The sequence below is a fragment of the Pogoniulus pusillus genome, unplaced genomic scaffold, assembly GCF_015220805.1.
Source record: "Pogoniulus pusillus isolate bPogPus1 unplaced genomic scaffold, bPogPus1.pri scaffold_58_arrow_ctg1, whole genome shotgun sequence".
NCBI classification, from domain to species: Eukaryota; Metazoa; Chordata; class Aves; order Piciformes; family Lybiidae; genus Pogoniulus; species Pogoniulus pusillus.
Genome location: NW_026974711.1, coordinates 1 through 25,821, shown reverse-complemented (window position 1 = coordinate 25,821; position 25,821 = coordinate 1). Strand labels below are relative to the sequence as shown.

At 66.9% G+C, this 25,821-nt stretch overlaps 2 protein-coding genes, 3 long non-coding RNA genes and 1 pseudogene across 7 annotated transcripts; 2 read left to right on the top strand and 4 right to left on the bottom strand.

Annotated features, from left to right (window-relative positions):
* Window positions 1-2,367: 2,367 nt before the first annotated feature.
* TUBA1A (tubulin alpha 1a) lies at window positions 2,368-6,312 on the bottom strand. The gene is made up of 4 exons (XM_064141621.1): window positions 6,203-6,312; window positions 4,686-4,908; window positions 4,442-4,590; window positions 2,368-3,571 (listed from the first exon to the last, which is right to left on the bottom strand). The coding sequence occupies exons 1-4, from the start codon at window positions 6,203-6,205 to the stop codon at window positions 2,591-2,593; spliced, it is 1,356 nt and encodes a 451-aa protein (XP_063997691.1). The 5' UTR covers window positions 6,206-6,312; the 3' UTR covers window positions 2,368-2,590.
* A 6,443-nt stretch (window positions 6,313-12,755) lies between these two features.
* Window positions 12,756-16,095, top strand: LOC135174350 (tubulin alpha-1A chain-like; annotated as a pseudogene).
* Window positions 15,817-16,879, bottom strand: LOC135174352 (uncharacterized). The gene is made up of 2 exons (XR_010301851.1): window positions 16,469-16,879; window positions 15,817-16,169 (listed from the first exon to the last, which is right to left on the bottom strand). It is a non-coding gene; the product is annotated as an uncharacterized LOC135174352 (long non-coding RNA).
* Window positions 16,880-16,973: 94 nt separating this feature from the next.
* PRPH (peripherin) lies at window positions 16,974-22,172 on the top strand. Of its 3 annotated transcripts, XR_010301848.1 has the most exons (10): window positions 16,982-17,502; window positions 18,210-18,270; window positions 18,573-18,668; window positions 18,746-18,913; window positions 19,552-19,677; window positions 20,316-20,536; window positions 21,257-21,306; window positions 21,497-21,561; window positions 21,660-21,771; window positions 21,890-22,172. XR_010301848.1 is itself a non-coding variant. In XM_064141622.1 (9 exons), the coding sequence occupies exons 1-9, from the start codon at window positions 17,138-17,140 to the stop codon at window positions 21,705-21,707; spliced, it is 1,200 nt and encodes a 399-aa protein (XP_063997692.1). In that variant the 5' UTR covers window positions 16,982-17,137; the 3' UTR covers window positions 21,708-22,172. The 3 variants fall into 3 exon arrangements, 1 of the variants encoding a protein (XP_063997692.1); XM_064141622.1 differs by having other exon boundaries at window positions 21,660-22,172; XR_010301849.1 differs by lacking the exons at window positions 21,660-21,771; window positions 21,890-22,172 and having other exon boundaries at window positions 16,974-17,502; window positions 20,316-20,556; window positions 21,497-21,536.
* On the bottom strand, window positions 18,240-20,422 carry LOC135174351 (uncharacterized). The gene is made up of 3 exons (XR_010301850.1): window positions 19,753-20,422; window positions 19,561-19,649; window positions 18,240-18,880 (listed from the first exon to the last, which is right to left on the bottom strand). It is a non-coding gene; the product is annotated as an uncharacterized LOC135174351 (long non-coding RNA).
* A 1,248-nt stretch (window positions 22,173-23,420) lies between the features above and the next one.
* LOC135174354 (uncharacterized) lies at window positions 23,421-25,808 on the bottom strand. Its single transcript, XR_010301852.1, has 2 exons — window positions 25,778-25,808; window positions 23,421-24,023 (listed from the first exon to the last, which is right to left on the bottom strand). It is a non-coding gene; the product is annotated as an uncharacterized LOC135174354 (long non-coding RNA).
* Window positions 25,809-25,821: the final 13 nt, after the last annotated feature.

Genomic DNA, 25,821 nt, shown 5'->3' with positions numbered 1-25,821 from the left:
CCCTACTAGCACTGGGAGGGGGACACGACACTTTGGGGGGGGGGGGGGCCCGGAACCCCCCAGTCTACATCTCCCCTCCCATCGCTGCGTTTACCGGGAACGGAAGCGTCGCGGAGCGAGGATGAGGGGGGGGGGGGCGCACTGCTATTCCCACTCCCACCCCCACCCGCCCGGTGCGGCTCCGCTGCGGAGGAAAACTGCGACATGGAGTGGAAGGAGGTGATGGGGGGGGGGGGGCACGTGCTCCTCCCCCCCCCCGTCTACCGCCACCCACCGCGTTGCGGGGCCGTTAATCGGCTTCACCGGCTGGACCTCCCCACCCCCACTTCACATACCCCTCCCGCTGCTCCCCCGGCCCATCTGCCCCGCTCGCTGCCTCCCTCCCCCCCCCCCCCCCAGTCCATCTGCACCCCAGAGCCCTTTTCAACCCATCTGCAGCCTTGGGGGCGGGGGGGGGGCATGCCCAGCCCACCTTCACCTCACTGCTTCCCCCCTCCCCAATCCATCTCCACCCCATGAAACCCCTCCCAGACCATCTGCAGGTGCCCCCCCCCCCCCCCGCGATTTAAGGCGGAGGGGGAGCACCAGGACCCCGCTGAATCGTGCCGGGGGGTGGGTGGAAGGGCACACAAGCAGCCCCCACTCACAACCCCGAGCTTCGTTTCAGCCCTGTCTGCAGCACCGGGACCCCCATCCCTCCTCTTAGCCAGATGTGGCCCCCACCTCGTTCCCTTCCCCCCCCCTACCCCCCCGGTTTGAGGACCACCGCAAACAGGGATGCGCTGTGCTCCAACCGTGCCCTGCCCCCCCTCCCCCGGGATGCAGCTCCCTTGCTCTGTAGGGTGCCCGCTTCGGGGAGGGGGGCAATGACACAAGGGCGGGGGAGGGTAGGGTGGCATCACCCACCGCCCCCCCCCCCCCATAACCCCCCCCTCTTAATCCCCGGTGCTATTTGCTCGCTTTAAATCCTCCTTCCCGCGGCGCTGGGAGCTGCGGGGACAGCCCAGCAGCCCTTTCGCCACCGCATTCTGCCTCCCCCCGCTCCTATATAGAGCTCATTGTGTGTGTTGGGGGCGGGGGGGTACCCAAAGATGTGTTTGTATGTGCGCGTCTCCCCCCCCCACCGCCGCCGCCCCAGCTCCGGGTGCGCGGGTCCGGGATGTGCGCAGCTGCAGCTGCATTGCAGCGGTGCCGGTGCCGGTGACGTGGCCCCCACCGCCATTTGCTCCTGCCGCTCGCTTCATGGCGGCTTTGCACCTCCGCTGCACCGCCCCCACCCCCTCCACAAAGCTTTTATGACGCCCCCCCCCCCACTCCCAGGTTGCCATAGCTCTTGGCACCGGTTTGGCTTTCAGCGATGCCAAGCACAGCGACCACCATTCCCCTCCCCTCCCCCCCCCACCATCGTGGTGATGATGCCAGCGCTGCTTTGTTGCTGCTCCTCAGAGTGGGGAGGGGGGTTTGAGGTCGTCCTGAAGGGTGTATGCCCCCCCCCCCCCATCCATATCGCAGCTCACCCCACGCTGCAGCCCCCACGCGAGTTTCACCTCATGTTCAACTTCTCTTTCGTTGCTTAGCCCTGACCAGCAGCGAGGTGGGGGCGGAACGGGACACACTGGGGGCTTAGTTACCCCCCCCCCCCCGCAGCCCCCAAGCAGAGCTGCGGGAGGGGCTGCTGCATATCTTCCCCTCCCTATTAACTGCAGCTGCCTGGACCCTTCTTCAACCCCGAGGGAGGGAACAGAGAGAACAGACACAGCCCCTCCCCCCCCCGGGCACCCAGCAGGATGAAGTAGCCACTTACAGTCGTCCGCCCCCGCTGCAGCTCCAACGTTCCCAACCCTTGCAGGGGTTAGAAGGACCCTCCCCAAACCAAGCAGGATCCAATCCCTCCTCTGCCCAGACACTGAAAGGACATCCCCCCCCCCACCTTGGCTCCTATCAGTCTGGAGTGGGGGAGGGGGCTGAAAGCTAACAGCCCCCCCCTGCAGAGCAAAGGCACAGTGTGGGGGGGAGAAAAGAAAAGAGAGGATAAAGAATATACTGGAGGGGGAAGAGGAGAAAGGAGGAAGAATATATGGGGGGGGGAAGAGGAGAAAGGAGAGAGAAGGAGGAATATATGGGGGGGAGGGAGGGAGAAATTCCACCCCTCCCAGCTGTAGGATGGAGAGGAAGGAGCTTGGGGAGCACAGACCCAGGTCAGTGGCAGTGAAGGACCTCAGGACCCTGCTCCGAGACCAGAATAGAGACCCTGGGTGCAGCCAGGGACCCTCCCCCCGCCCAGGGCACACCACGGAGGCAGCTGGGGGACGATGCCCAAGCCAGGGAGGCAGAGCAGAGCACGGAGCGAAGACACAAAGGCAGCAGTAAGACAGGGAATGCTTTTTATTGAGACCCTCAGAGTGGGGGAGGGACACACACACACGGGTGGGTCCGAAGAGACTCTTCCAGCAAGCACAGACCATGGATGGGGCAGAACAGACCTAAGGACACAGCTACAGACCACGGGGGGGTCTCCACCTAGGTTATGTTCCCTGTGAGAGCAGCACGCTCCGGGGGAGGAGGGGGTGGGAGGAGGGGAGGGTGAGGTTTAGTACTCCTCCCCTTCCTCCTCCCCTTCCCCTTCCACCGAATCCACCCCCACCTCCTCGTAATCCTTCTCCAGGGCAGCCATATCCTCCCGCGCCTCCGAGAACTCCCCTTCCTCCATGCCCTCCCCCACGTACCAGTGCACGAATGCCCGCTTGGCATACATCAGGTCAAACTTGTGGTCCAGGCGGGCCCAAGCCTCGGCGATGGCCGTGGTGTTGCTCAGCATGCAGACGGCTCGCTGCACCTTGGCCAGGTCCCCGCCGGGCACCACCGTGGGCGGTTGGTAGTTGATGCCCACCTTGAAGCCCGTGGGGCACCAGTCCACGAACTGGATGGTGCGCTTGGTCTTGATGGTGGCGATGGCAGCGTTGACGTCCTTGGGCACCACGTCCCCGCGGTACAGCAGGCAGCAGGCCATGTACTTGCCGTGCCGGGGGTCGCACTTCACCATCTGGTTGGCAGGCTCGAAGCAGGCGTTGGTGATCTCGGCCACCGACAGCTGCTCGTGGTAAGCCTTCTCGGCCGAGATCACCGGCGCGTAGGTGGCCAGCGGGAAGTGGATGCGGGGGTAGGGCACCAGGTTGGTCTGGAACTCGGTCAGGTCGACGTTCAGGGCCCCGTCGAAGCGCAGCGAGGCCGTGATGGAGGACACGATCTGGCCGATGAGGCGGTTCAGGTTGGTGTAGGTCGGGCGCTCGATGTCCAGGTTGCGGCGGCAGATGTCGTAGATGGCTTCGTTGTCCACCATGAAGGCGCAGTCGGAGTGCTCCAGCGTGGTGTGGGTGGTGAGGATGGAGTTGTAAGGCTCCACCACGGCCGTGGACACCTGCGGCGCTGGGTAGATGGAGAACTCCAGCTTGGATTTCTTGCCGTAGTCCACCGAGAGGCGCTCCATGAGCAGGGAGGTGAAGCCGGAGCCGGTGCCCCCCCCGAAGCTGTGGAACACCAGGAAGCCCTGCAGCCCTGTGCACTGGTCAGCCTGCCCGGGGGGGACAAGGAGGGAGCCATGGTGAGCACAAGCAGCGGCAGCAGAAGTTCTTCCTTCCTCTTTGGCACCTTACAGGGACCCTTGGGGGATCTCCGGCGGCAGAGCAGAAGCCACTGGCATGGCTGACACAGTGGCACTGCCCCTCCCTGCTGGGCACCAGCTCATGGCACTGATGAACCCCACACCGGGGGAAACCCTTTGGCTCTGCAGTAGCAGTGCCCAGAAGCACCTCAAAAGGGGGGTGGGTGCCACCGGCTGGGCATCAGAAGGGGCCAAGTTGGGCTCTCAGGGGGCAGGACAAAGCCCTTAGCCCTGGCACAGCCACAGGGCTGCGGGAGGGGCCGGTCGGAGCCGCCGCCCGAGCAGTCCCCGGGACGCCCATCCCCAGCCACACGCAGCTGGACTCGGTCGCGGCCGGAGCCAAGTGGGAACAAAGAAGGAATTGCAGAGCTCAGCACCGGCTGCGCCCGCGGCTGTGGAGCGACTCCAACCCCCCCCCGCCCCCCCCAGCCCCAGCTGCTCCCGGCCGCCAATGGCAGAGCTGCAGAGCAGGATTAACATTAATTAATAAATTAAAGCTAAACCCGGCCCGGCCAGTCCGGCAGGGAGGGGGAGCCCCAGAACAGAGGCTTTGTCCTCGGCTTGCCCACTTAATGTGTCCCCCCCAGGCCCATACCAGCCTGTGGGTGCAGGGAAGAGGCTGATCCTTATCTTCCCCTCCCCCCCCCCCCCCCCCCGCCAGAATCCAGACCTTACAGACAGCTCTGACTCGCTGCAGGCTGCCAAGCCCCAGGAAACGTCCCCAGCCCCCCCCCGAGCCTGCTCCCTGCCCCACCAGCCCCACGCGGGGCTGGCACCCACCAGCTTGCGGATGCGGTCGAGCACCAGGTCGATGATCTCCTTGCCGATGGTGTAGTGCCCGCGGGCGTAGTTGTTGGCCGCATCCTCCTTGCCCGTGATCAGCTGCTCGGGGTGGAAGAGCTGCCGGTAGGTCCCCGTGCGAACCTCATCTGCGGGCACAGCCCCGGCGCCCCCCGTTAGTGCCCGCTGCGCCCGCCGCTGCCCGCCCGCTCTGCCGCTGCCCCCCGTGCCGGCCCACGCTCACCGATCACCGTGGGCTCCAGGTCCACGAAGACGGCCCGGGGCACGTGCTTGCCCGCCCCGGTCTCGCTGAAGAAGGTGTTGAAGGAGTCGTCCCCGCCGCCGATGGTCTTGTCGCTGGGCATCTGCCCGTCGGGCTGGATGCCATGCTCCAGGCAGTACAGCTCCCAGCAGGCATTCCCGATCTGCACGCCCGCTTGGCCCACGTGGATGGAGATGCACTCACGCTGCGGGCACAGGACACGGCACTGCCTCACCTCCTTGCCCTGGCGCTTGGATGGGGGGGGCGGGGGGGTGACCCCCCAAACGCCTGCCGCACCCAGCCGGGACCCCACAGCGATGCTGCTGTCCCCGTCACAGCCTGGCACCAGCGGCCAGGGCTGGATCCCAAGGGTCAAATCTTGCCCAGCTGCTCCCTATTGTTCTAGGTCCTGGCAGGGATGCTCAGTGCTGGGGTGGGTGCTCAGCTCCAGTGTCCCATCCCCACTCCTCTTTGAGAGCTGGGACCCTGCCCACTGTGGGAGGAGGAGCTCAGTATCAGGGCCTCATTCTGCTGCAAGGAACCAGGACCCCACCCAGGGCAACACAAGGAGCTCCGAGGGTCCAATCCTGTTCTCTCAGCCCGTTGAGACCAAACAATACCCAGTCCGGGAAGGGCACCCAGCACCAAGGTCTCATCCTGCCCCTTGCGTCCCCATTGATCCAGAGCCACACCCAGTGCAGGATTTGGGGGGGGTCTCATCCTGCCTCTCCTTGTTCTCTGGTGCGGGTCGAGATGCTCAGCACCAGGGTACCTCATTCGGTATCGTCTACCTCATTCCCCGCGGACCACACCCTGCACCGGGAGGCCCATTCGGCCCCGTTAAACCGGAGCCACGCCCAGCGCAGTCTGAGAACTCAGCGCCCTTTAGGGTCAGTCCAGCACGGTTTAACGGGAGCCACGCCCAGTGTGATACAGCGGCTTGGTACCGGGAAGGGAGGGGGGGGGGGGGCACAATCCTACCTCGCCAAACAGGGGTCCCGCCCAGTACGGGGTCGGGACTTAGCCCCGGGGACCCATCCTGCCCGGTTTAACAGGAGCCACGCCCGGCTCAGGCTCGGGTCTCAGCCCCGGCGACCCATCCTTCCCGGTTTAACGGGAGCCACGCCCGATGCTGGCTCGGGTCTCAGCCCCGGGGACTCATTCTGCTCTGTTTAAGGGGAGCCACGCCCGGTACTGGCTCATCTAAAGGAAGCGGGGGAGGGGGGAAATAAACGGGAGAGCGCGACCGGGGACCGAGGACAATGATAGGACGAACGGGGTTGGGACCGGAGGGGAAGGCAAGAACCGGGAACAACGGTGAGATCGGGACGGAGAGGGGAACAGCGGCGGGACATGGGAGAGATGAGAACCGGAGACAATGGCGGGACTCGGGCGGGATGAGAACCGGGAACAACAGCGGGAACTGGGCGGGACGAGCACCGGGAACAACGGCGGGACCGGGGTCCCCCCACCCCATCCCGTGCCCCCTCCCCCCTCACCATGCTGGCGATCGGCTCCGGTCTCACAGCCCGACGCTGAGGCGGTCGATGTAAGAGGCGCGGCGGAGCCCGGAGCTCGGTTCGGGGCTTTATAGGGCCGGTGGGGCGGGGCGGGCGGCGGGGCCGGGGCGGCGGCGGCGGCGGTCATTGGAGGGACCGGGATGAGGTAATGCCCCCCCCCGGAGCTGCAGACAAAGGCCGGGCGGGGCGGGAGCGAAGAGGGGGGAGCGAGAGCTGGGGGCTGCGGTGGTCACGGTCCGGCCCCGCCGCGGGTTCCTGCCCGCCGCCGCCGCCGCCGCCTGGCCCCCGGCCTTGTCCTTGTCGCCGTCTCCGCCGTGGCTCGGTCCTCGGTTATGGCCAAGCCACCGGCGTCAACTACACCCTGGCCACCGTTTCCAGTTTGCCGCTGGCCCCGGTCTGGCCACAGCTCTGGCTCCCAGTTACGCCTCCATCCTCATCCTCGGCCACACCCTGATTCCCAGCCCTGTCCCCATCCCCAGCTGTGCCACCATGCCCCTGTCTGGCCACTGTCCTGGCTGCCCTTTGTGCCACTCGGCCACACCCCACTCCCTGTCCCCAGTCAGGCTCTGGTCCCCATCCTCAGTCGCTCTCTGGTCCCCATCCTCAGTCCTGCTCTGGTCCTTATCCCCAGCCGCGTCCTTATCTCCATCCCAGCCACGCCCTGGTCCTCATCCCCGGCCGCGTCCCTGTCCCCATCATCCCCAGGGACACTGTCCCCGTGCCTGGCCGTGCCCCAGTGCCCTGATTCTCAGCCACATCTTGGCCCTGTCCCCGCCGTGGCCCAGTGCCTGTCCTGGCCCCTTCCCTGCCACCGTCCCCTCCAGCGCCTCTTTGTCTGCTCGGGCAGCGCAACCCAGCCCCGGGGGCCCAGCCTGGGGGGACAAAGCATCTTCCCCAGGGCAGCTGGGGACGAACAGGACCAAGGAGGGGGGGGGACACACTAAGGACAGTAGGGGGACGCAGGGGACAAAGCCCCGAGGTGGCTCCCAGTGTAGTGTTTGAGTCGGGGGGGGGGGGGGGAGCATGGACCGAGCGGCAGCTGCTCTGCGGCAGCTGGTGGGTGGGACACAGCTGGAGCGCAGGGACACGCAGCCCCCTGCCACCCCTCCATCTGCTGCGGCCCCTGCATGCCCCCCCCCCCGAGCCAGCAGCCCGGGGGGGGTTCCCCTTACTCGAGGGGGGGGTCTCCCCTTCAGGTTTGTCCAAACCTGGGCTAGGGAGCTGTGGGTTGTGTGTCCCCCACCCCCGAGACAGAGAGGGCTGGTGGGGAGAGTCTGGTCCCTGCCAAAGGGTCACCCCACAGCCCACGCGTGGGCAGGGCTGCCGCAGGTGGAGCTGCCAGGGTGCCCCTCCCCCGCTGAGAAATCCCGGGGGGATTTTTTTCCCCCTACATTTCTCACATTAGAGAGAGTTTTGGGCAAGTCCTGTTCCCACGCTGCTGCTGCTGCTGCTGCCAGCCTCACATCCCCACTGTGCCAGCCCCAGTGCCAGCCCTACAGACCCACTGCCAGCCTTACAGCCCCGGTGCCAGCCTTACAGCCTCAGTGTCAGCCTTACAGCCTCAGTGCCAGCCTTACAGCCCCACTGCCAGCCCTACAGACCCACTGCCAGCCTTACAGCCTCAGTGCCAGCCTTACAGCCCCAGTGTCAGCCTTACAGCCCCAGTGCCAGCCCTACAGCCCCACCACCAGCCCTACAGCCTCAGTGCCAGCCCTTCAGCCCCAGTGCCAGCCCTACAACCTCACCACCAGCCCTACAGCCTCAATGCCAGCCCTACAGCCCCAGTGCCAGCCCTACAGCCCCAGTGCCAGCCCTACAGCCCCACCACCAGCCCTACAGCCTCAGTGCCAGCCCTACAGCCCCAGTGCCAGCCCTACAGCCCCAGTGCCAGCCCTACAGCCTCACCACCAGCCCCTGCTGCCAGCCTGCTGCTTCTGAGGTGCCGCTGAAGCAGGGGAGGGGGCCAGGGGTGAGGTCCCCTCTGGTTTGCAGACAAAGAGGGGTTGGGGTTTGGGCATCGCCAGGCACAACAAAGCAGCCAACGGCCACGGCTGTGCTGAACGGGGCGGAGAAGGGGGGGAGGGGGGAACCGGCAGATTGGGCTCCCCCCCCCCCGGGCTGCGAAGGGGTGTTTGGGGCGGGGCAGCTTGGCCCCAGAGCTGCTCAGCCCCCAGCTCTGACCCCTCCGTGGGTCTGTGCCTGCTGGCAAACTCCTCCTGTCTTTGTCACCTTGAACCCTCAGCACTGCTCCGGCGCCTGGCACAGTGTCCCTAGGGTGTGTCCCCCCCCCCAGGGTGTCCTCAAGGCCTGGGGGGGGGCTCACAGTAGCTCCTACCTCAAGGACTCCTCTCTCCAGGCTTGGCAGGGGAGGTCTGTGCCCAGACATGGGCAGGGGGCGCTGGTTTTTGGGGGGGGTGGTGGCTCAGCTCCCCCCACCAGGGTGACACAAGGTAGAGGGGTGAGGGGCTCTGGGTGCCAGGGTGCCCCCCCCCCGCAGCCCCTTCCCATCTTGTTAGGTATGGGAGGCCACTCGCACCCCCTCCGACCTCTGCCTGGCAACCGGCCCCGGTGCGGGGTTGCCTGGAGACCAGTTGCTAGGAGACATCCTGGGAGCCCCCACCCCCACCCTTCCTCATTCCCCAGCATCCATCCCGGAGCCTGAGAGGTGGGAGAAGGCGGGGGGGGGGGAATTCTGCTTAGTTAATAGGGCTGGGACCCCCCCTCCCAATGCCTCAGTGTGAGGGTATGGCCTGGGCACCGTGCCCAGCCTCTCTCCTTGCCTGTCTGGAGGGGGTCGAAGGGGGGGGTCTAGCCCAGCTCTCAGCTGCACACACCCCCCCCCCGCCCCCCCCCCCCCGGCATTTCCCCGCCGGCTCTGCTGTGTTGATTGTTGGTAGCAACGCAGCGGCTCCTGGTGATGGTTGCTGTGTCCGTGTGTGTGTGTGTCTGTGCCCCCCCCCCCCCCCCCCACGCCGTGTCCGTCGCACCGGCAGCACCGAATCCCAACTCCCCCTCTTCCCCCCCCCCCCCCCCCAAGCTCTTCCCTACAGCCTTGCAATGTCCTCAGCCCTGCCCAGGGGTGCCCCCAACCTGGGGTGGGCATCTCAGAGGGGCTCCACCCCACGCTGGAGACGTTTCCAGTCGTGTGTGTGTGTGTCCCCCCCCAGTTTGAGCCTGAACTGCGGAGGGTCTCCCACTGGTGACTTCACACCCCACGGCTGGGACACGGGGATTTTGGGGGGGGGGGGGGGCTGCCGTAGCTCCGGGTGGGTGGGTGGGGGGGGGGTTGGGGGGGGTGAGTTTGATGTCCTGGGCACTGTCTGCTGCTATTTTGAGGCTCCGTTCCCGACATGCCAGCTCCCGGCTCTGTCTGTCTGTCCGTCCGTCTGTCCGTCCCCTCCGATGGGACAGGTCCATCGAAGCGGAGAGTGACGGTGTTTGGCTCGGGGGGGCACTTAACGGGGGGGGGGTGTCGGGGGGGAGGTCTGTGTGTGGGGCGGCACAGCTGAAGTCCTGGCACCCGGTCCCTGCCGCCCCCACCCCGGTGCAACCCTGCCGAAAAGCGAGGAGAGACCCCCCCCCGATCCCCTGGGGGGCAAGCAGGGGGACGCCCATGGGGGGGCAAGCAGGGGGACCCGCATGGGAGGCAAGCAGGGGTACCCCCATGGGGGGCAAGCAGGGGTACCCTCATGGGGGGCAAGCAGGGGTACCCCCATGGGGGGCAAGCAGGGGTACCCTCATGGGAGGCAAGCAGGGGGTACCCTCATGGGGGGCAAGCAGGGGTTCCCCCATGGGGGGCAAGCAGGGGTACCCCCATGGAGGGCAAGCAGGGGGTACCCTCATGGGGGACAAGCAGGGGTTCCCCCATGGGGGGCAAGCAGGGGGTACCCTCATGGGGGGCAAGCAGGGGTTCCCCCATGGGGGGCAAGCAGGGGTACCTGCACGGGGGGCAAGCAGGGGTACCCGCACGGGGGGCAAGCAGAGGTACCCCCATGGGGGGCAAGCAGGGGTACTCCCATGGGAGGCAAGTAGGGGTACCCTCATGGGGGGCAAGCAGGGGTACCTGCACGGGGAGCAAGCAGGGGTACTCCCATGGGAGGCAAGTAGGGGTACCCTCATGGGGGGCAAGCAGGGGTACCTGCACGGGGGGCAAGCAGGGGTACTCCCATGGGGGGCAAGCAGGGGTACCCCCATGGGGGGCAAGCAGGGGGTACCTGCACGGGGGGCAAGCAGGGCTGTCCCTTGCCCCTCCCATCCTCCAACCCCCTCCCCGCCGCTCCCTCCCTGGCACTGCTGGAGCCACAGTGCGGTTGGACGCTGTTGGGGGGCACGCAGGGGTGCAGGACGGGGAGCAAGGGATGAGGTGCAGGGGGGGCTGCGCCCTTGCTGGCGGTGGGGAGGGGGCTGTCGGGAGTGGGGGTGGGGGCTGCAGCAGCGCTCAGCGCAGCTCCGCATTGCGGCAAAGCCATAAGAAAAGAGCGGGGCGGAGGCCGGGGGTGGGGTGGGGGGAAGCGGATGCGACCCCGCTGCGGGGGGACCCCTGCTCCTCACCGAGCAGCCCCCCAGCAGTGCCCCCCCCCCGCACCCCGGACCCTCGCCAGGGCACCGGAGCTAGGGGAGAGGAGCGATGGAGCTCTGGTGGCATCAGTGGGACACTGACCAGATCGGCTCCAGAGAGTGGCAGCACCGAGGTGGTGCCCAAGGAGTGTGGTGGGGGGACACACACATGGCACTGTGGATACCCAGTGGGATGCCCAGGGAAAGGGGGGAGGGCACACTGGGGGCGTCCGAGGAGCAGGGAGGGATTGGGGATGCCCAGGAACTGGGACATAGACATAGGAGATGCCAGGGAGGTGCCCAAGAAGTGGGGGACACACACATGGGGAGTGCTTAGGGAGAGGGAGACATCCTGGGGGGCACCCAGGGAATGGGGGGGGGGACACTGGAGGTGCCCGATGAGTTGAAGGGCGGCACAGGGGATGGAGGCATAAAGGATGCCCAGAGAGGATGGAGGACACTGGAGGTGCCCAGACAATGTGGGGGGCGGAGGACACACACACACGAGGGACAGAGGAGGTGCCCACGGTGATGCTTCCCCGTGGTGAACGACCGTGGGGTGAACCTGTCCCTCCCCCGGGCCCATCCTGCCTCACAGAAGCTGCCCACGGGTGGGTTCCTCTCGAAGAGGTACCCCCGGAGGCAGGCAGAGGGCAGCGGGAGGAGCGGGAAGCGGCGCGACGAGTGCCCCGGGGGGGTTCCCACGGGCACCGGGCACCGGGAGGGGGGCAGGGACAAGGACAGCGACCTCTAGACCCACCCCCCCCGCCCGGCGCCCAGCCCCTGGTGCTCACAGGGCAGAGCCGGGGCCTGGGTTTGCGGGTGCAGGGATCCCTCCTGCCCCCCGCCGAACCCCCCCAGCCGTAACCTCCCCCAGACCCCTTCAACCCCTCCTTGACTCTCCCCGACCTCTACTGCCCCCCCCCGCCCTGCGACCCCCCCCCCGCAGGCTCCTCCTGTCCCCTAGCACCGCCTTTGCCCCTCCCCCCTCGCCCCGCCCCACCCATTCCTCCCTGATGACGTCACGCGCGACGCATCCTCTCTCCGCCTACTTTTGAACAGCCCAATCAGAATCGAGGTGGGGCCGGTTAGGGCGTGGCCACCTAGGGCGTGACAGATGAGGGCGTGGCCAGAGGCGTGGCCCGACCTGGAAAGGCGGAGCAAACGCTTTGTCCACGCCCCTTTGGGGGAGGCTCCGCCCCCCGGGCTATATGACGGGGGGGCCATAGCAGGATTCCCCCCACCACGTTCCTCAGAGGCTTCCTAACGCTTCGGACAGTGAGCAGCTATGGTGAGGGACCCCCCCCCGGGGGCGTGGGAGTCCCACGGGAGATTCGGGGAAGCCTTTCAAGGGGCGTGAGGCACTCAGGAGCGTGGGAGACCCACGAGGGGTGTGGAGGAGCCGTGGGGAATGTGAGGACAACCCCCCCCAAGGCTTTGGGACCCTCAGGGGCATGTGGGGGGGGGGTCCCCCAAAGGGGATGTGGATGCTCACCCTGGGGACCTTTCGCCGTGGTGGGGTGGGGGGGGGTGGTGAGGAAGCAGAGCAGTGAGTGGGGCTCAGGGACACGGGGGGCGTCAGTCCCCCCGCCCATACTTAGGAACCCACTCGGGGCTGTGCCGCGAGTGGGGGCTGAAGGTTTCTGCTGTGTCCAGAAGCTCCGTGGGGCTGCCAAGCCCCTGCGAGAGGCCCTGAAATGGGGCGGGGGGGGGGAGGGAAAGGGGACTCGGTGTGTCCCCGGCGTGTCCCCGCTGTTGGGTGGGGGTGGGAGCTGCCCTCAGCGGATGCTGAGCCCCCCCCCGGAGACCTCTCCGTAGCAGGAGGGCATCTCCATCCTGCCCTGGCCGCTGGTGCCAGCCTGTGACGGGGACAGCAGCATCGCTGTGGGGTCCCGGCTGGGTGCGGCAGGCGTTTGGGGGGTCACCCCCCCCCCTGCCCCCCCCATCCAAGCGCCAGGGCAAGGAGGTGAGGCAGTGCCGTGTCCTGTGCCCGCAGCGTGAGTGCATCTCCATCCACGTGGGCCAAGCGGGCGTGCAGATCGGGAATGCCTGCTGGGAGCTGTACTGCCTGGAGCATGGCATCCAGCCCGACGGGCAGATGCCCAGCGACAAGACCATCGGCGGCGGGGACGACTCCTTCAACACCTTCTTCAGCGAGACCGGGGCGGGCAAGCACGTGCCCCGGGCCGTCTTCGTGGACCTGGAGCCCACGGTGATCGGTGAGCGTGGGCCGGCACGGGGGGCAGCGGCAGAGCGGGCGGGCAGCGGCGGGCGCAGCGGGCACTAACGGGGGGCGCCGGGGCTGTGCCCGCAGATGAGGTTCGCACGGGGACCTACCGGCAGCTCTTCCACCCCGAGCAGCTGATCACGGGCAAGGAGGATGCGGCCAACAACTACGCCCGCGGGCACTACACCATCGGCAAGGAGATCATCGACCTGGTGCTCGACCGCATCCGCAAGCTGGTGGGTGCCAGCCCCGCGTGGGGCTGGTGGGGCAGGGAGCAGGCTCGGGTGGGGCTGGGGACGTTTCCTGGGGCTTGGCAGCCTGCAGCGAGTCAGAGCTGTCTGTAGGATATGGATCCTGTGAGGGGGGATCAGGATCTGTTCCTGCTCCTCCTCCTCCTTCGGGGGGAATCCCTTTCTGCAGCCCCCTGCAAACCCAGGTCGTGCCAAGGCTGCAGTGTGCTTGGGCTGAGCTGGAGCCTGCAGGGTGCTGCCGATTGCTGCCCTGGCACAAACCTGGCTTCAGCCTTTCTGGGGTCGTGTGAGGCTTCTGCTGGCTCTGGACTTTGATCCTTCTTGACCGAGTGCTTGTGAGCAGCTCAGCTCGGCCTGGAATTCCTGTTGGGGGGAGCTGCTGCCCTGGGAAGGGAGCCCAGCAGAGACCTCCATGGCAGTGCCAGCCGCATGGCAGCTGGAGGTGGCCCAGCAGCCTCGTGTGAAGCACCGGGGACTCCTCTTCCTCAGGGCCCAGGTGGCACTGGGGCTGGCACCTGAAGAAGGAAAGGCCCAAGAGTGCCCCAGTCCATGGGGAAGGTTCCCGTGCTCCAAGGGCCTGTTGTGCCTATGGGATGCTGAGGCTGGCAGCAGAGGAGGGGCAGGCAGCTGGTCGATGCCAGCCCTGCGTGGGGCTGGTGAGGCAGGGGGCAGCCTCTGGTGGGCTCTGGTTCTGCTGGGGACATCTCTTGGTCCTTGGCACCCTGCAGCAGGTCAGAGCTCTCTGTGGGGTCTGGATCCTGTGAGGGGGGATCAGGACCAGTCCCTTCCCTGCACCCACAGCCTGGTGGGCATCCTGTGGGTCCCTGGGGTGAGGCCTCCATCCTCAAGGGGTGGCTGGGCACAAAGGGCAGTGCCCCCTGGGAAAGTGATCCCCAGGTCGTTCCCACCTCACCAGTGCTTGGGGACAGAAGGTGGAGCTGCCCCCTCCCAGGGACCTGCTTCCCCTGAGGGGTGAGTGATGGATCTGGGCAGTGCCCACGGGGGACACGCCTGCCCCGGGGGGGCAGCAGGGCCCAGTCACAAGCTCCACGGCAGGGCTGAGGGAGCAGAGGGTTTGGGTGCTGGTGCAGCACTGGTTTGACTGGTGTGGCTGCCCAGGCTCTTTGAACCTCTCTTTTCCCACGCCGGGGCTGGCGCCGGGGCTGGCTGGACCTGCAGTGCCACCGGCACTGCCCGAGGAGCTCCTGGCACATCAAAGTCCTGAGCTGGCTGCCGTGGGCTTGCGTGGGCTGGGTGACTCCTGCCACAGCTTTCTTGGGGGGCTGAGGATTTGAGGCCGTGACTGACCTGCACCGCACCCCTAATTGGGGGTCCTGTTCCCCGATAGCCAAACTTGGCCTCTTCCAGTGCCCAGCTGGTGGCACCCACCCGGGTTTGAGGCGCGGTTCCCACTTGGCTCCGGCCGCGACCGAGTCCAGCTGCGTGTGGCTGGGGATGGGCGTCCCGGGGACTGCTCGGGCGGCGGCTCCGACCGGCCCCTCCCGCAGCCCTGTGGCTGTGCCAGGGCTAAGGGCTTTGTCCTGCCCCCTGAGAGCCCAACTTGGCCCCTTCTGATGCCCAGCCGGTGGCACCCACCCCCCTTTTGAGGTGCTTCTGGGCACTGCTACTGCAGAGCCAAAGGGTTTCCCCCGGTGGGGGGTTCATCAGTGCCATGAGCTGGTGCCCAGCAGGGAGGGGCAGTGCCACTGTGTCAGCCACGCCAGTGGCTTCTGCTCTGCCACCGGAGATCCCCCAAGGGTCCCTGTAAGGTGCCAAAGAGGAAGGAAGAACTTCTGCTGCCGCTGCTTGTGCTCACCATGGCTCCCTCCTTGTCCCCCCCGGGCAGGCTGACCAGTGCACAGGGCTGCAGGGCTTCCTGGTGTTCCACAGCTTCGGGGGGGGCACCGGCTCCGGCTTCACCTCCCTGCTCATGGAGCGCCTCTCGGTGGACTACGGCAAGAAATCCAAGCTGGAGTTCTCCATCTACCCAGCGCCGCAGGTGTCCACGGCCGTGGTGGAGCCTTACAACTCCATCCTCACCACCCACACCACGCTGGAGCACTCCGACTGCGCCTTCATGGTGGACAACGAAGCCATCTACGACATCTGCCGCCGCAACCTGGACATCGAGCGCCCGACCTACACCAACCTGAACCGCCTCATCGGCCAGATCGTGTCCTCCATCACGGCCTCGCTGCGCTTCGACGGGGCCCTGAACGTCGACCTGACCGAGTTCCAGACCAACCTGGTGCCCTACCCCCCGCATCCACTTCCCGCTGGCCACCTACGCGCCGGTGATCTCGGCCGAGAAGGCTTACCACGAGCAGCTGTCGGTGGCCGAGATCACCAACGCCTGCTTCGAGCCTGCCAACCAGATGGTGAAGTGCGACCCCCGGCACGGCAAGTACATGGCCTGCTGCCTGCTGTACCGCGGGGACGTGGTGCCCAAGGACGTCAACGCTGCCATCGCCACCATCAAGACCAAGCGAAGCATCCAGTTCGTGGACTGGTGCCCCACGGGCTTTAAGGTGGGCATCAACTACCAACCGCCCACGGTGGTGCCCGGCGGGGACCTGGCCAAGGTGCAGCGAGCCGTCTGCATGCTGAGCAACACCACGGCCATCGCCGAGGCTTGGGCCCGCCTGGACCACAAGTTTGACCTGATGTATGCCAAGCGGGCATTCGTGCACTGGTACGTGGGGGAGGGCATGGAGGAAGGGGAGTTCTCGGAGGCGCGGGAGGATATGGCTGCCCTGGAGAAGGATTACGAGGAGGTGGGGGCCGACAGCGTGGAGGGGGAGGAGGAAGGGGAGGAGTTTTAGTGCCTCGTCCTTTGGGTTCCACTCTGGGGGCTGCTCATTAAAGTTTGCTCTTTCCACTCTTGTCTCGCCACGTTCAGCTTCACGGTGACCTGGGTGGGTGGGGTGGGTGGTAGCGGCTGGTGGCAGCTGGCGCCTGGGTTGCGCTGGAGTACGGCTTGGGGGAGGGGGGGGTGGGCAGGAGGAGTGAGTGGGGCTGGGGTCTCTGGATGGGTCCTTTGCTGAGCCGTGCCCTGCTTTGGGTTGATCTGTCCCTGTTTCCCCCCCCCCCCCCCCGCCACGGGGTGGGTTTCTCTATCATCAGGGGTCTCTGTTCCACGGATGACTTTCCCGGTGGGGTGGGGACCCCCGAGAACAGCCCCTCCCCCCCCCCAGGGAGGTTGGTCCTCACCTAAGCCCTGCCCTGGGTGTGTGGGCAGGGTTGGATCAACGGCGCTGGCCGTGGCCTGATGCTGCTCCTGGCATGGTGCTGGTCTGGGTGCAGGACTCTGCAGAGCCTTCGGAGGATGCTTGGGCAGGGGGAGACTTCCCCCTCCCCTCCTCTTCCCCCCCTCCCCCGCAGTGGCTGGGCAGAGCATTGACCCCTTCCCGTAAGCGCTGCTCTGAAGCCGGGGGGGGGGGGGCAGAGCCCTGCCCCTGCGCAGTGGCAGCTCCGGCAGAGCCGAGTCACGGCTGCCCCATCAATATTGGGGGGGACACACAAGAGCCCCCTCCGTGGGGGCTGGGCTCCTTGAGGGGGGTGGGAACCAGCAACCTCCTGTACTGCTCTGTCCGTCCGTTCCCCCCCGCCCCGCTCCGGGGGTCCCCCAGCCCCTCTCCGGCATCCTGGCAGTAGGAGACCAAGTGGCATCCCCCCCCCCCCACCTTCCCGACCGTCTCGGGTCTCAGGCCACTCCCGGTCCCCTTCTTCTCGAGGGCACACCCGCAGCCCCCGTCCTCCCCTCACGGGGCCGGGAGACCCCTCCCCTCACTCCCGCAACCCCGGGTCCCCCCGGTGGGGCGGAGTCGCAGCCCGCTATAAACAGCCGGTAGCGGCAGCCGCCGCCCTCCCGGTCCCACCATGAGCCGCGGCGGTCGCGGGTCCCTCCAGCGCCGCACCCTCGGGGCTCCGCGGCTCGTTTCCGCGACCCCGGAGCGGGTAACGGCGGCGGCGGCGGCGCGGAGCGCGGAACGGGAGGAACTGGCGGCGCTGAACGATCGTTTCGCAGCTTTCTTGGAGCGGGTCCGGGCTTTGGAGCGGCAGAACGGAGCCCTCCGAGCTGCTCTGGGCCGTGCCGCCGCCGCTGCCGCTCCCGGTGCTACCGGACTGGTGCGGGGGGAGTTGCGGGGGCTGCGGGAGCGACTGCAGCGTCTCGGTCAGGATCGGGACCGGCTCCAGGCAGAACGGGACGGGCTGGCTGCCGACCTGACGGCTCTGCGGCGGCGGTGGGTGGGCGGCGACACCGGGGGAAGGCACCGGGATGTGGAATACGTCGGGATAGAGGGACCTGGCGATGCACCGGGATGGGACCGGAGGGATGCGCCGGGACGGAGCATGCACTGAGAATGACACCGTGGGGATGTACCGGGATGAGGGATGCAGACGGGAGGGATACTGGGGGAGAGGCCTGGGATGTGCCCAACGGAGGCTGGAGAAAGAGGCAGGGCTGGAGCAGTGGCCCCGGGAGTGGGGTGGTGCTGAGGCAGTGGGGATCCAGGATGGGCACTGGGAGGGACTGGCAGGGTAGGGCACCGCGGGTGGATTGGGACAAGCACTGATGGGGAGGGTTGGACTTGTCCCGGGAGGAGCACATCCCACTGAAGGGCCTTGGGTGGCTGCAGTGGGGTCTTGGCCCTGTCCTGGGTCAGTGTGACAGGGTCCGGGGTGGGGTCCCTCAGGACTTGGGGGGGGGGGGGGGAGGAGTCTTGCAGGAGGGGCTGGTCCTGGCCTGGCTGCAGGGACAGGAACACTCCAGGGCTGCTCCTGCGCAGGTCTGAGAGTGTGGTTCAGCCTTGGGGTGTTCCTCTTCCTCCTCCATCCCCATGTGCCTGTAACGTGCCGGGGGGGGGGCTCCAGGCAGCAAGAGGCATGACCTGGGGGGGGGAGGGGGAGGGCTGCACACTGTGCCCCTTCTCCCCACTGCTCTCCCCAGGCTGGAGGATGAGACACAGAAACGAGAGGATGCAGAGAAGAACTTGGTCTTGTTCCGCAAGGTGGGGGGGGCTTGAGGGGAGGGCTGCTCCCCCTGTCCTGCCCTCCTCACGCAGTGCTCATTTCCCTGCCCCCACCCACGATGCCCCCACCCTACTCATGGTCCCTCTTCTGGCTGCCCACATGTGAAGGCCTCAGCGATGCCCTGTGTGCCAGCTGCTGCCCATCCTGTACCGCCGTAGTGAGGGGGTTTGGAGGGGAGTGAGGGGGAGTGAGGGGGTTTAGGGGGGAGTAGGAAGGTTTGGGGGTGTGTGAGGGGGGGTGGGGTCGGTCCCACCTCTCAACCCAACCTCTTTCCCAGCAGGATGTGGACGATGCTACCTTGTCCCGCCTGGAGCTGGAGCGCAAGGTGGAGCTGCTGATGGACGAGATCGGCTTCCTCAAGAAGCTGCATGAGGAGGTGGAGGGGAGAGAGGGTCCTAGGGTAGGGGGCTGGGGGTCCGTGGGACAGAATGTCACATTTCGTGTGACCGACAGGAGCTGCGGGACCTGGAGGTGAGCGGCCCGGGCGCGGCGGCGGCGGCGGCGGCGGAGGTGGAGGTCTGCAAGCCGGAGCTGACGGCGGCGCTGCGGGAGATCCGCTCCCAGTACGAGGGCATCGCCGTCAAGAACCTGCAGGAGGCAGAGGACTGGTACAAATCCAAGGTACCCCCTGGGCACATGCCACGCTGGCTGTGCAAACACCTGGACCCCACCCTGCCACCCCACGCAGCTGTTCCTGCGTGGCGTGTCCGTGTGTCCCCTCCTCCCCCACCCCCCCTAATTTCACGCTGTGGTGCCAGCTGCAGCCTCGGCTGGGTAATGCCAGGCCTCAGCCCAGCTCACTACACAGATGGGACAGGGTGTAGGAGGTGACACACACCTGGAGCCCTCCCCCATCTCCTGCCCCCTCCCCTTTGGTGCTATCTTGGGTGGAGTTGGAGACATCCCCCCCCAAAACCCCACCTGGAGTACAGCATCCAGTTCTGGAACCCCCCATTACAACACCTTCACCACCCTGTGCCAGGGCAATGCCCCCTCCCCAGGCTGGCCCTGGATAGGTGGGGGGGGGGGGCTGACCACACAATGTGGGGTGGGGGCTGTGCCCCCCTCTGCTGCCCCTACCCTGACTGGGATGGTTGATAGGGGGTGCATGGAGGGGGCTGGCTCCAGCTGTCCTTTGGCATAGAAGAGACACCCCCCCCCCCCAAATAAACCCAACCCACCCCAATCTCCTCAAGGCTTCAGGGTACCCCAGAAGCTCTGACCCCTCCCATCCCCTCCCCCCCCCCTGGTCTCTGCAGTTTGCTGACCTCTCAGATGCAGCAAACCGCAACCACGAGGCGCTGAGGTTGGCCAAGCAGGAGATGAACGAGTCCAGGAGGCAGATCCAGAGCCTGACCTGTGAGGTGGATGGGCTGAAGAGCATGGTGAGGGCTGGGGAAGGGGGCTCCAGGCTGGGGGTGGGGGGCACAGGCAGCAGGACTCAGCCCCACACATCACACCTGGCTCCAGGCTTGGGATCCTGATGAGACCACAGCTGGAATCCTTGAGGTCATTTCTGGATCCTTCCCCCCACCCAGGAGGACACTGAGGGGCTGGAGGGGGGTCCAGAGGAGGGCAATAAAGCTGGGGAAGGGTCTGGAGAACAGGGTTGGGGAGGAGCAGCTGAGGGAGCTCTGTGTGTGTGAGGTTCAGCCTGGAGAGGAGGAGGCTGAGGGCAGACCTCGCTGCTCTCTGCAGCTGCCTGAGTGGAGGCTGGAGCCAGGTGGGGTTGATCTTCTCCTCTCCTTAGCATCAGCTGAGCTCCTGAGCCTGAAATTGTGCCAGGGGAGGCTCAGGTTGGGCCACGAGGAGCACTTCGTGTCCTGCAAGAGCAGTCAGGGACTGGCCCAAGCTGCCCAAGCAGGTGATGGAGTCCCCATCCTTAGGGGTGCCCAAGGAACGTGTGGCCACGGCACTCGGGGACGTGGCTCAGTGGCCGTGGGTGCTGCTGGATCGATGCCCATGACCTCGGGAGGGCTTCCCTGAACCTCTGATCCTCTTCTCCAACCCTCCCACCCCTAAGAACGAAGCTCTGCAGCGGCAGATGCGGGAGATGGAGGAGGAGTTCGGGGAGGAGATCGGGAGCTACCAGGACGTGGTAGGGAGGTTGGAGCAAGAGATCCAGCAGATGAAGGAGGAGATGTCTCGGCACCTGCGTGAGTACCAGGACCTGCTCAACGTCAAGATGGCTTTGGACATCGAGATCGCCACCTACCGCAAGCTGCTGGAGGGCGAGGAGAGCCGGTGAGGGGCGAGGAGAGCCGGTGAGGGGCGTGGGGGGCTGGGGCTGGTAGCCAAACCTCCTTCTCACTGCCAGGGTGCGGAGTGTTTTGGCCAAACCCTCCCCCCCGCCAACTCCTCCTCACCTCCTCCCCGCTCTGAGCCGTCCCAGTCCTTACTGGGTTTGCTCTGGGCAAAGAAAAGGTTCCCACGGGAGCTTCTCGAAGCCGAGATAAGGACAAGGCCAGGGGCAGGCGTGGGACGGGGGGGGGGGGGGGGGGAGGAGGATGCTGCTGGCTCCGCTGCTGGCTTCTCTCCTGGCCCCCTCCTCCCCTCCAGGCTGGCAGCCCACGGGCACAGCTTGGCACAGCTTAACTCTGATAAGGCTTCTGCAGTCAGTGGGGGGTGGAAGGGTCAGAATCAGCCCCAGCCTCCCCCCCCACCTTTTCTCTCTCTCCCCCCCCCACCTTTTCTCTCTCTCCCCCCCCCTACCTTTTCTCTCTCTCCCCCCCTCACCTTTTCTCTCTCTCCCCCCCTCACCTTTTCTCTCTCTCCCCCCCTCACCTTTTCTCTCTCTCCCCCCCTCACCTTTTCTCTCTCTCCCCCCCCACCTTTTCTCTCTCTCCCCCCCCTCACCTTTTCTCTCTCTCCCCCCCTCACCTTTTCTCTCTCTCCCCCCCCCCACCTTTTTGTCCCCCCCCCTTTCCTTCCCCCCCTCCCTCACCTTTTCTTTCCCCCCCCCAGGATCACCACCCCCCCGCACTCTGCTACCTCCTTCAGCATGAGAAGCTCAGGTGAGGGGAGAGGGCTCTGAGGGTCTCTGACTGTGTCCAAGGGTCCTTCCTCCATCTCTTGGGGCACGGCGTGGGGGGGGGGAGGGGCGGAGGGCAGGGGGTTACCTGTATCCCTGCCTGAGGTGGGGTCGCACCCACCTGCGCCCCAAGGTGGGGGCCAGGGAGTGCTGAGAGCCTCTTGGTGCCGCAGAGCCTGCAGAGAGCCCGGCAAGGAGGATGGTGCTGATCAAAACCATCGAGACCCGGGACGGGCAGGTGAGGCTGGGACCTGCCCCTGCTGGTTGGTTGGTTGGGGGGGGGCTGACCCTCACGATGGGGCTGGCTCCCCCCCCCCGGCTCTTGTCCCCCCACAGCAAGTGGTAACAGAGTCGCACAAGGAGAGAGCAGAGCCGGGGAAGTGACAGAGGAAGAGGAGGAGGAGGAAGGGGGCTCTGGTGGACCCTCCTGTGGGACGGGGAGAGGAGTGTGTGTGTCCCCCCCCCACCCTACCCCCGTCCCTGCTGCTGCCTATCCCAGTGCCTTGTGTCTCTGTGTCCCTATTTACTGCTCTTTATCTCTCCTTTCATGTCCTTCCCCCTCCCAGGTTGTGTTTCTCGGTTAGCAAACGTTGCCTGCGTTGCCCCAGTTGGGGGGGTCCCGTCTGGAGGGGTTCTGGCTCCCCTCTTCCCCCTCCCCCCCGAGCTTCGCTGGCTCCGGTGGGTCCCAGGTGCTGTCCCCCTCTGCCCTGCTTTGCTCGGGGCAGTGAGCTGGGGGGGGGGAAAGGTGCAGGGTCCGACTGATGGGGGGGCTTGGAGTCTGCCTTCCCCCCCCACCCTCCAACTGTCCTGACCCTGCTCGAGCGGCAAATAAAAGCTGCGTGGAGGCCGGCGCTGAGTCACGCGTGGATGTGGGAGGAGCTGGAGGGCAGGGAACTGCCTGCGCTTACAGGAAACCAACTTGCTTGGGGGGCTGCAGGGGCAGCGCCTGGGGGGGGTCAGGCCCGTGGGACCGATCCAGACCCGCAGGGGGCGCAGCGGAGCGGATTCCGGGGTGCCGCGGGGCGCCGGACCCCTGGCAGGCGTGCGCCGGTCCCCTGCTATCCCACAGGCGTCCACACGAGGGCGCTCTCCCCATCCGCTCCCTCTCTAGCGCCAGCCGCTTCCCACCGTCGAGCTGATAGGCTGAGCCCCAGCCAATCAGCGACGGGCTGGGCGTTGAGCCAATCGCAGGCCGACACTTGCGCCGCTGCCGCCGCTGATTGGCTGGCGCTGGGTGGGCGTGGGCCACGGCGGCGTTTCTGAACCGCTGCCCGGTGCCGGTCCCGGCGCTGACGGCGGAACCAGGACCTGGCTTGGGCCCCGGTGTCTGCGTTTCCCTTCCCACTGCTCCCCCCCCCCGGTGTCACCGTGTCCAGGGCACGGGAGGGGCTGGAGGGGGTCAGCGCGGCCGGGGAGAAGGGGACCGGATGGTACCGGGGAAGGGCTCAGGATCCCCTCACCGACCACGCTCGGTCCGAAGGTACCAAGAGGTGGAGCCCGGGACTGAGGAAGGCGCCGGGTCCCGGGGGATGCAGACACCGCTGCGGAGGGGACCGCGGGAGCGTGGGCGGCAGGAACGGAGCTCAAGTGATGCTGGAGCCACTCCCGGGTTCCTCACCCGGTCCCCTCGGTTGTCCCTACCCTCTCCAAGCACCCCCCCCCCGCCACTCCCGGGGACAACCGGGACCGTGATCCGCCGGGAGATAGGACGGGGAGGCGCCACGGACACTGCCCGTGGGATAAGGGGCTGATGCTGCACCGCGTGTGTGGGGGTCTCCGGGGGTCTAATGGGCTGGAGGGGGGGGGGGGCGACCACCCACCCCTCTGCCAGCCCCTCCCGAGGGTCTCCCGGCTGCCGGTGCCAGCCCCAGCAGGTGGAACTGTAGTTACCGAACAGCGGCCACACGGTGGCAGCACCGCCCCACAGCCGCGGCGCTGGGGGCACCGTGGAGCTCGGTGTCCCGCGGCTCCGTTGCCCCCCCCCCCCTCCCACGCTCCCTACCCCCAGGACCTCCTGATACCCCCAGGGCAGGCTGTGTCCCCTCATGGGGGGTCCCCTCCGTGTGTCCCCCGCCACGGGGAGGCGAAGGCAGCGGCTGCACACCCAAACCCCGCGTGTTTTATTGGGGGACACACACACACACACACACGGCCACGGAGCCCGCGGGTGGGACGGGAGCTGAGGGTGCCCCGGGGGTGGGGACAGCACCGGGACACCGCGATGCCTTTGGCGGGTGCTGGCATGCGGGGCGGGGGTCGGGGTGGGGGGCACCGATGGGGCTGTTTTTATGAGTGGGGGGTGGTGGTGGTGGTGCAAGATGATGGAGTGTGGGTGGGGGGCAGGGGGTTGGTGATGTCTTCCTTTTGGGGCGGGGGGGGTCTCTTTATGCCCAGCGCTCTCGCAGGGAATGGTCGCATTGGTAAGAGCTGAAGCGCCCTGGTGGGAGCTGGGAGAGCCCCTCCCGGCTTCTGCAGCCCCCCTCCCGGACTGTGCAGCCCCCTCCTCACGCTGGGGGGGGGTCAGTCGGGGTAGATGATGAAGCCGGAGAAGGTGCTGTACTTGTTGGTGTTGCCCCCGTGGACTTTGCCGCCGTCCAGCTTGACGAAGACTTCGTCCCCCACGTCCAGGTGCAGGATGACGCTGTTGCTGGCGTAGTCGTAGTTCTGATCCGCGTCCTGGGCGATGGCACTGGCCCGGACCTGAGGGGGGGGTCACAAGCATCAAGGATCCCCTCCCCCCCACACACACCCCCCGCCCCTAGCTCATTCCCTCATTCCAAGCGTGTCGCATCCTCCACGCAGGGTTGGTAGATGAAGGTGGCTGAGCCGCTCCGGACCCCCCCTCCCAGCCCTGCTCAACCCCTCCCGTCCATCGCCCCGCTCAAGGTCACGCAGGCAGCCTGCGGCAGAGCTGAGTGTTGGGACCGGGGTGTGCCTGTCGTGCGTGTCCCGGCCCCCCCCCCCACTCCTCTCCGCCGTGTCGCTTGTCACCGGCCAGCAGCGGGAACAGGAGGGGATGGGGACAGATCCCTCCCTCACACTGGGGTCTCCCAGGATAGGGCGACCACATCCCCCCCCCACACACACATTCCCACCGGCAATCAGAGCTGGGTGATGGGGCCGGGGTGTGCCTGTCGTGCGTACCCTCCCCCCCCCCCTCCTCTCTGCCACCAGCCCCGTGTCGCTTGTCACCGGCCAGCAGCGGGGACAGGAGGGGATGGGGACAGATCCCTCCCTCACCCTGGGGTCTCCCAGGACAGGCCCCCCCCACATTCCCACCGGCTATCAGAGCTGGGTGATGGGGCCGGGGTGTGCGTGGCCTCCCCTCCTCCCCAGGCCTCTTGTCCCTGGCCAGCAGCAGTGGCAGGAGGAGACAGGCACAGACCCCTCCTGCCCCCCAGGGTACCCCAGGACAGGGCTGTCCCCCACCCCAGGCAGTCGGAGCTGCGTCTCACTGTCACAGCTCAGTCCCAAGGACCTGCCGGTGACCGGATCGGGGAGTCCCGGTACCGGGACCTCGATGCTTTCCCCTGCCCCATGGCCCTGCTGTACCCCCGGAGACCGAGGACGCTCCGGGAAGGGCGGGGTGGAGGTGTGGGGTGCGGCGGAGCCGATATTGATCCTTCTGGATCGATCCTCGTTTCTCCCGTGATAAATGGGAGGCGGCCGGGGCGAGGCCGGGGCTGTGCCTCCGCGGACAAAGGGACCGGCCGGGGAGGGGCACAGCTTGGCCCCGGTTCTTTCACCGGTGCTGGTGATTGTCCCGGCCGGGGGGAGGCGGGGGGGGCATAGCCGCTTGTCCCCCGTGATGGCAGATGTCCCAGCCAGCCCCATTCCCCACCCGTGTTCCCAGGGGAGCATCCCCCCCTGCGGCAGGAGCCCCGGAGGTGCGGGAGTTTGGTGTCCCCAAGGCTGGGGGGATGGCAGGTCGTGGGGATGGGTGCGAGGTGGCACCTCCAGGTACCCCCCCCCCCACTGTCCCGCAGGGGGGATGAGATAGGAGGGGATGAGGATGGGAAGGGTGAGGATGAGGAATTGGGGAGAGGGGATGGAGAGAGAGAAATGGGGAAGAAAAGGGTGGGAATTGGGGTGGGAGAAGAGGAATGTGGGGACTGGGGTAGGGCAGAATTGAGGATGAAGGACTGGGATGGGTGGAGCTGGGATGGGGGGATCAGGAATTAAGGGGGGGGGGGGGGGAAGACACCAGGGCAGAAGAGCTGAGATTAAGGGAAAGCAGAATGGGAAACCAAATGGGAACCCCAAGGTAGGGGAAGTGGAATGGGGGAGCAGGGATGAGGGAAGCAGGGGTGGGAAGAAACTGGGATGGGGAAGGAGAGCTCGAACAGGACGAGGAACTGGCTGGGCAGAGTGGGTTGAGGGGCACCAGGGGACGCCAGGAGGAGCTGCCACGGGGGGGGGAGGGGGGGTGCCGGTGCTGCGGGTCCCGGCCGTACCTGCCCGTTCTTCATGAGGTCGGCCCACATGCTGGTGCCGTCGC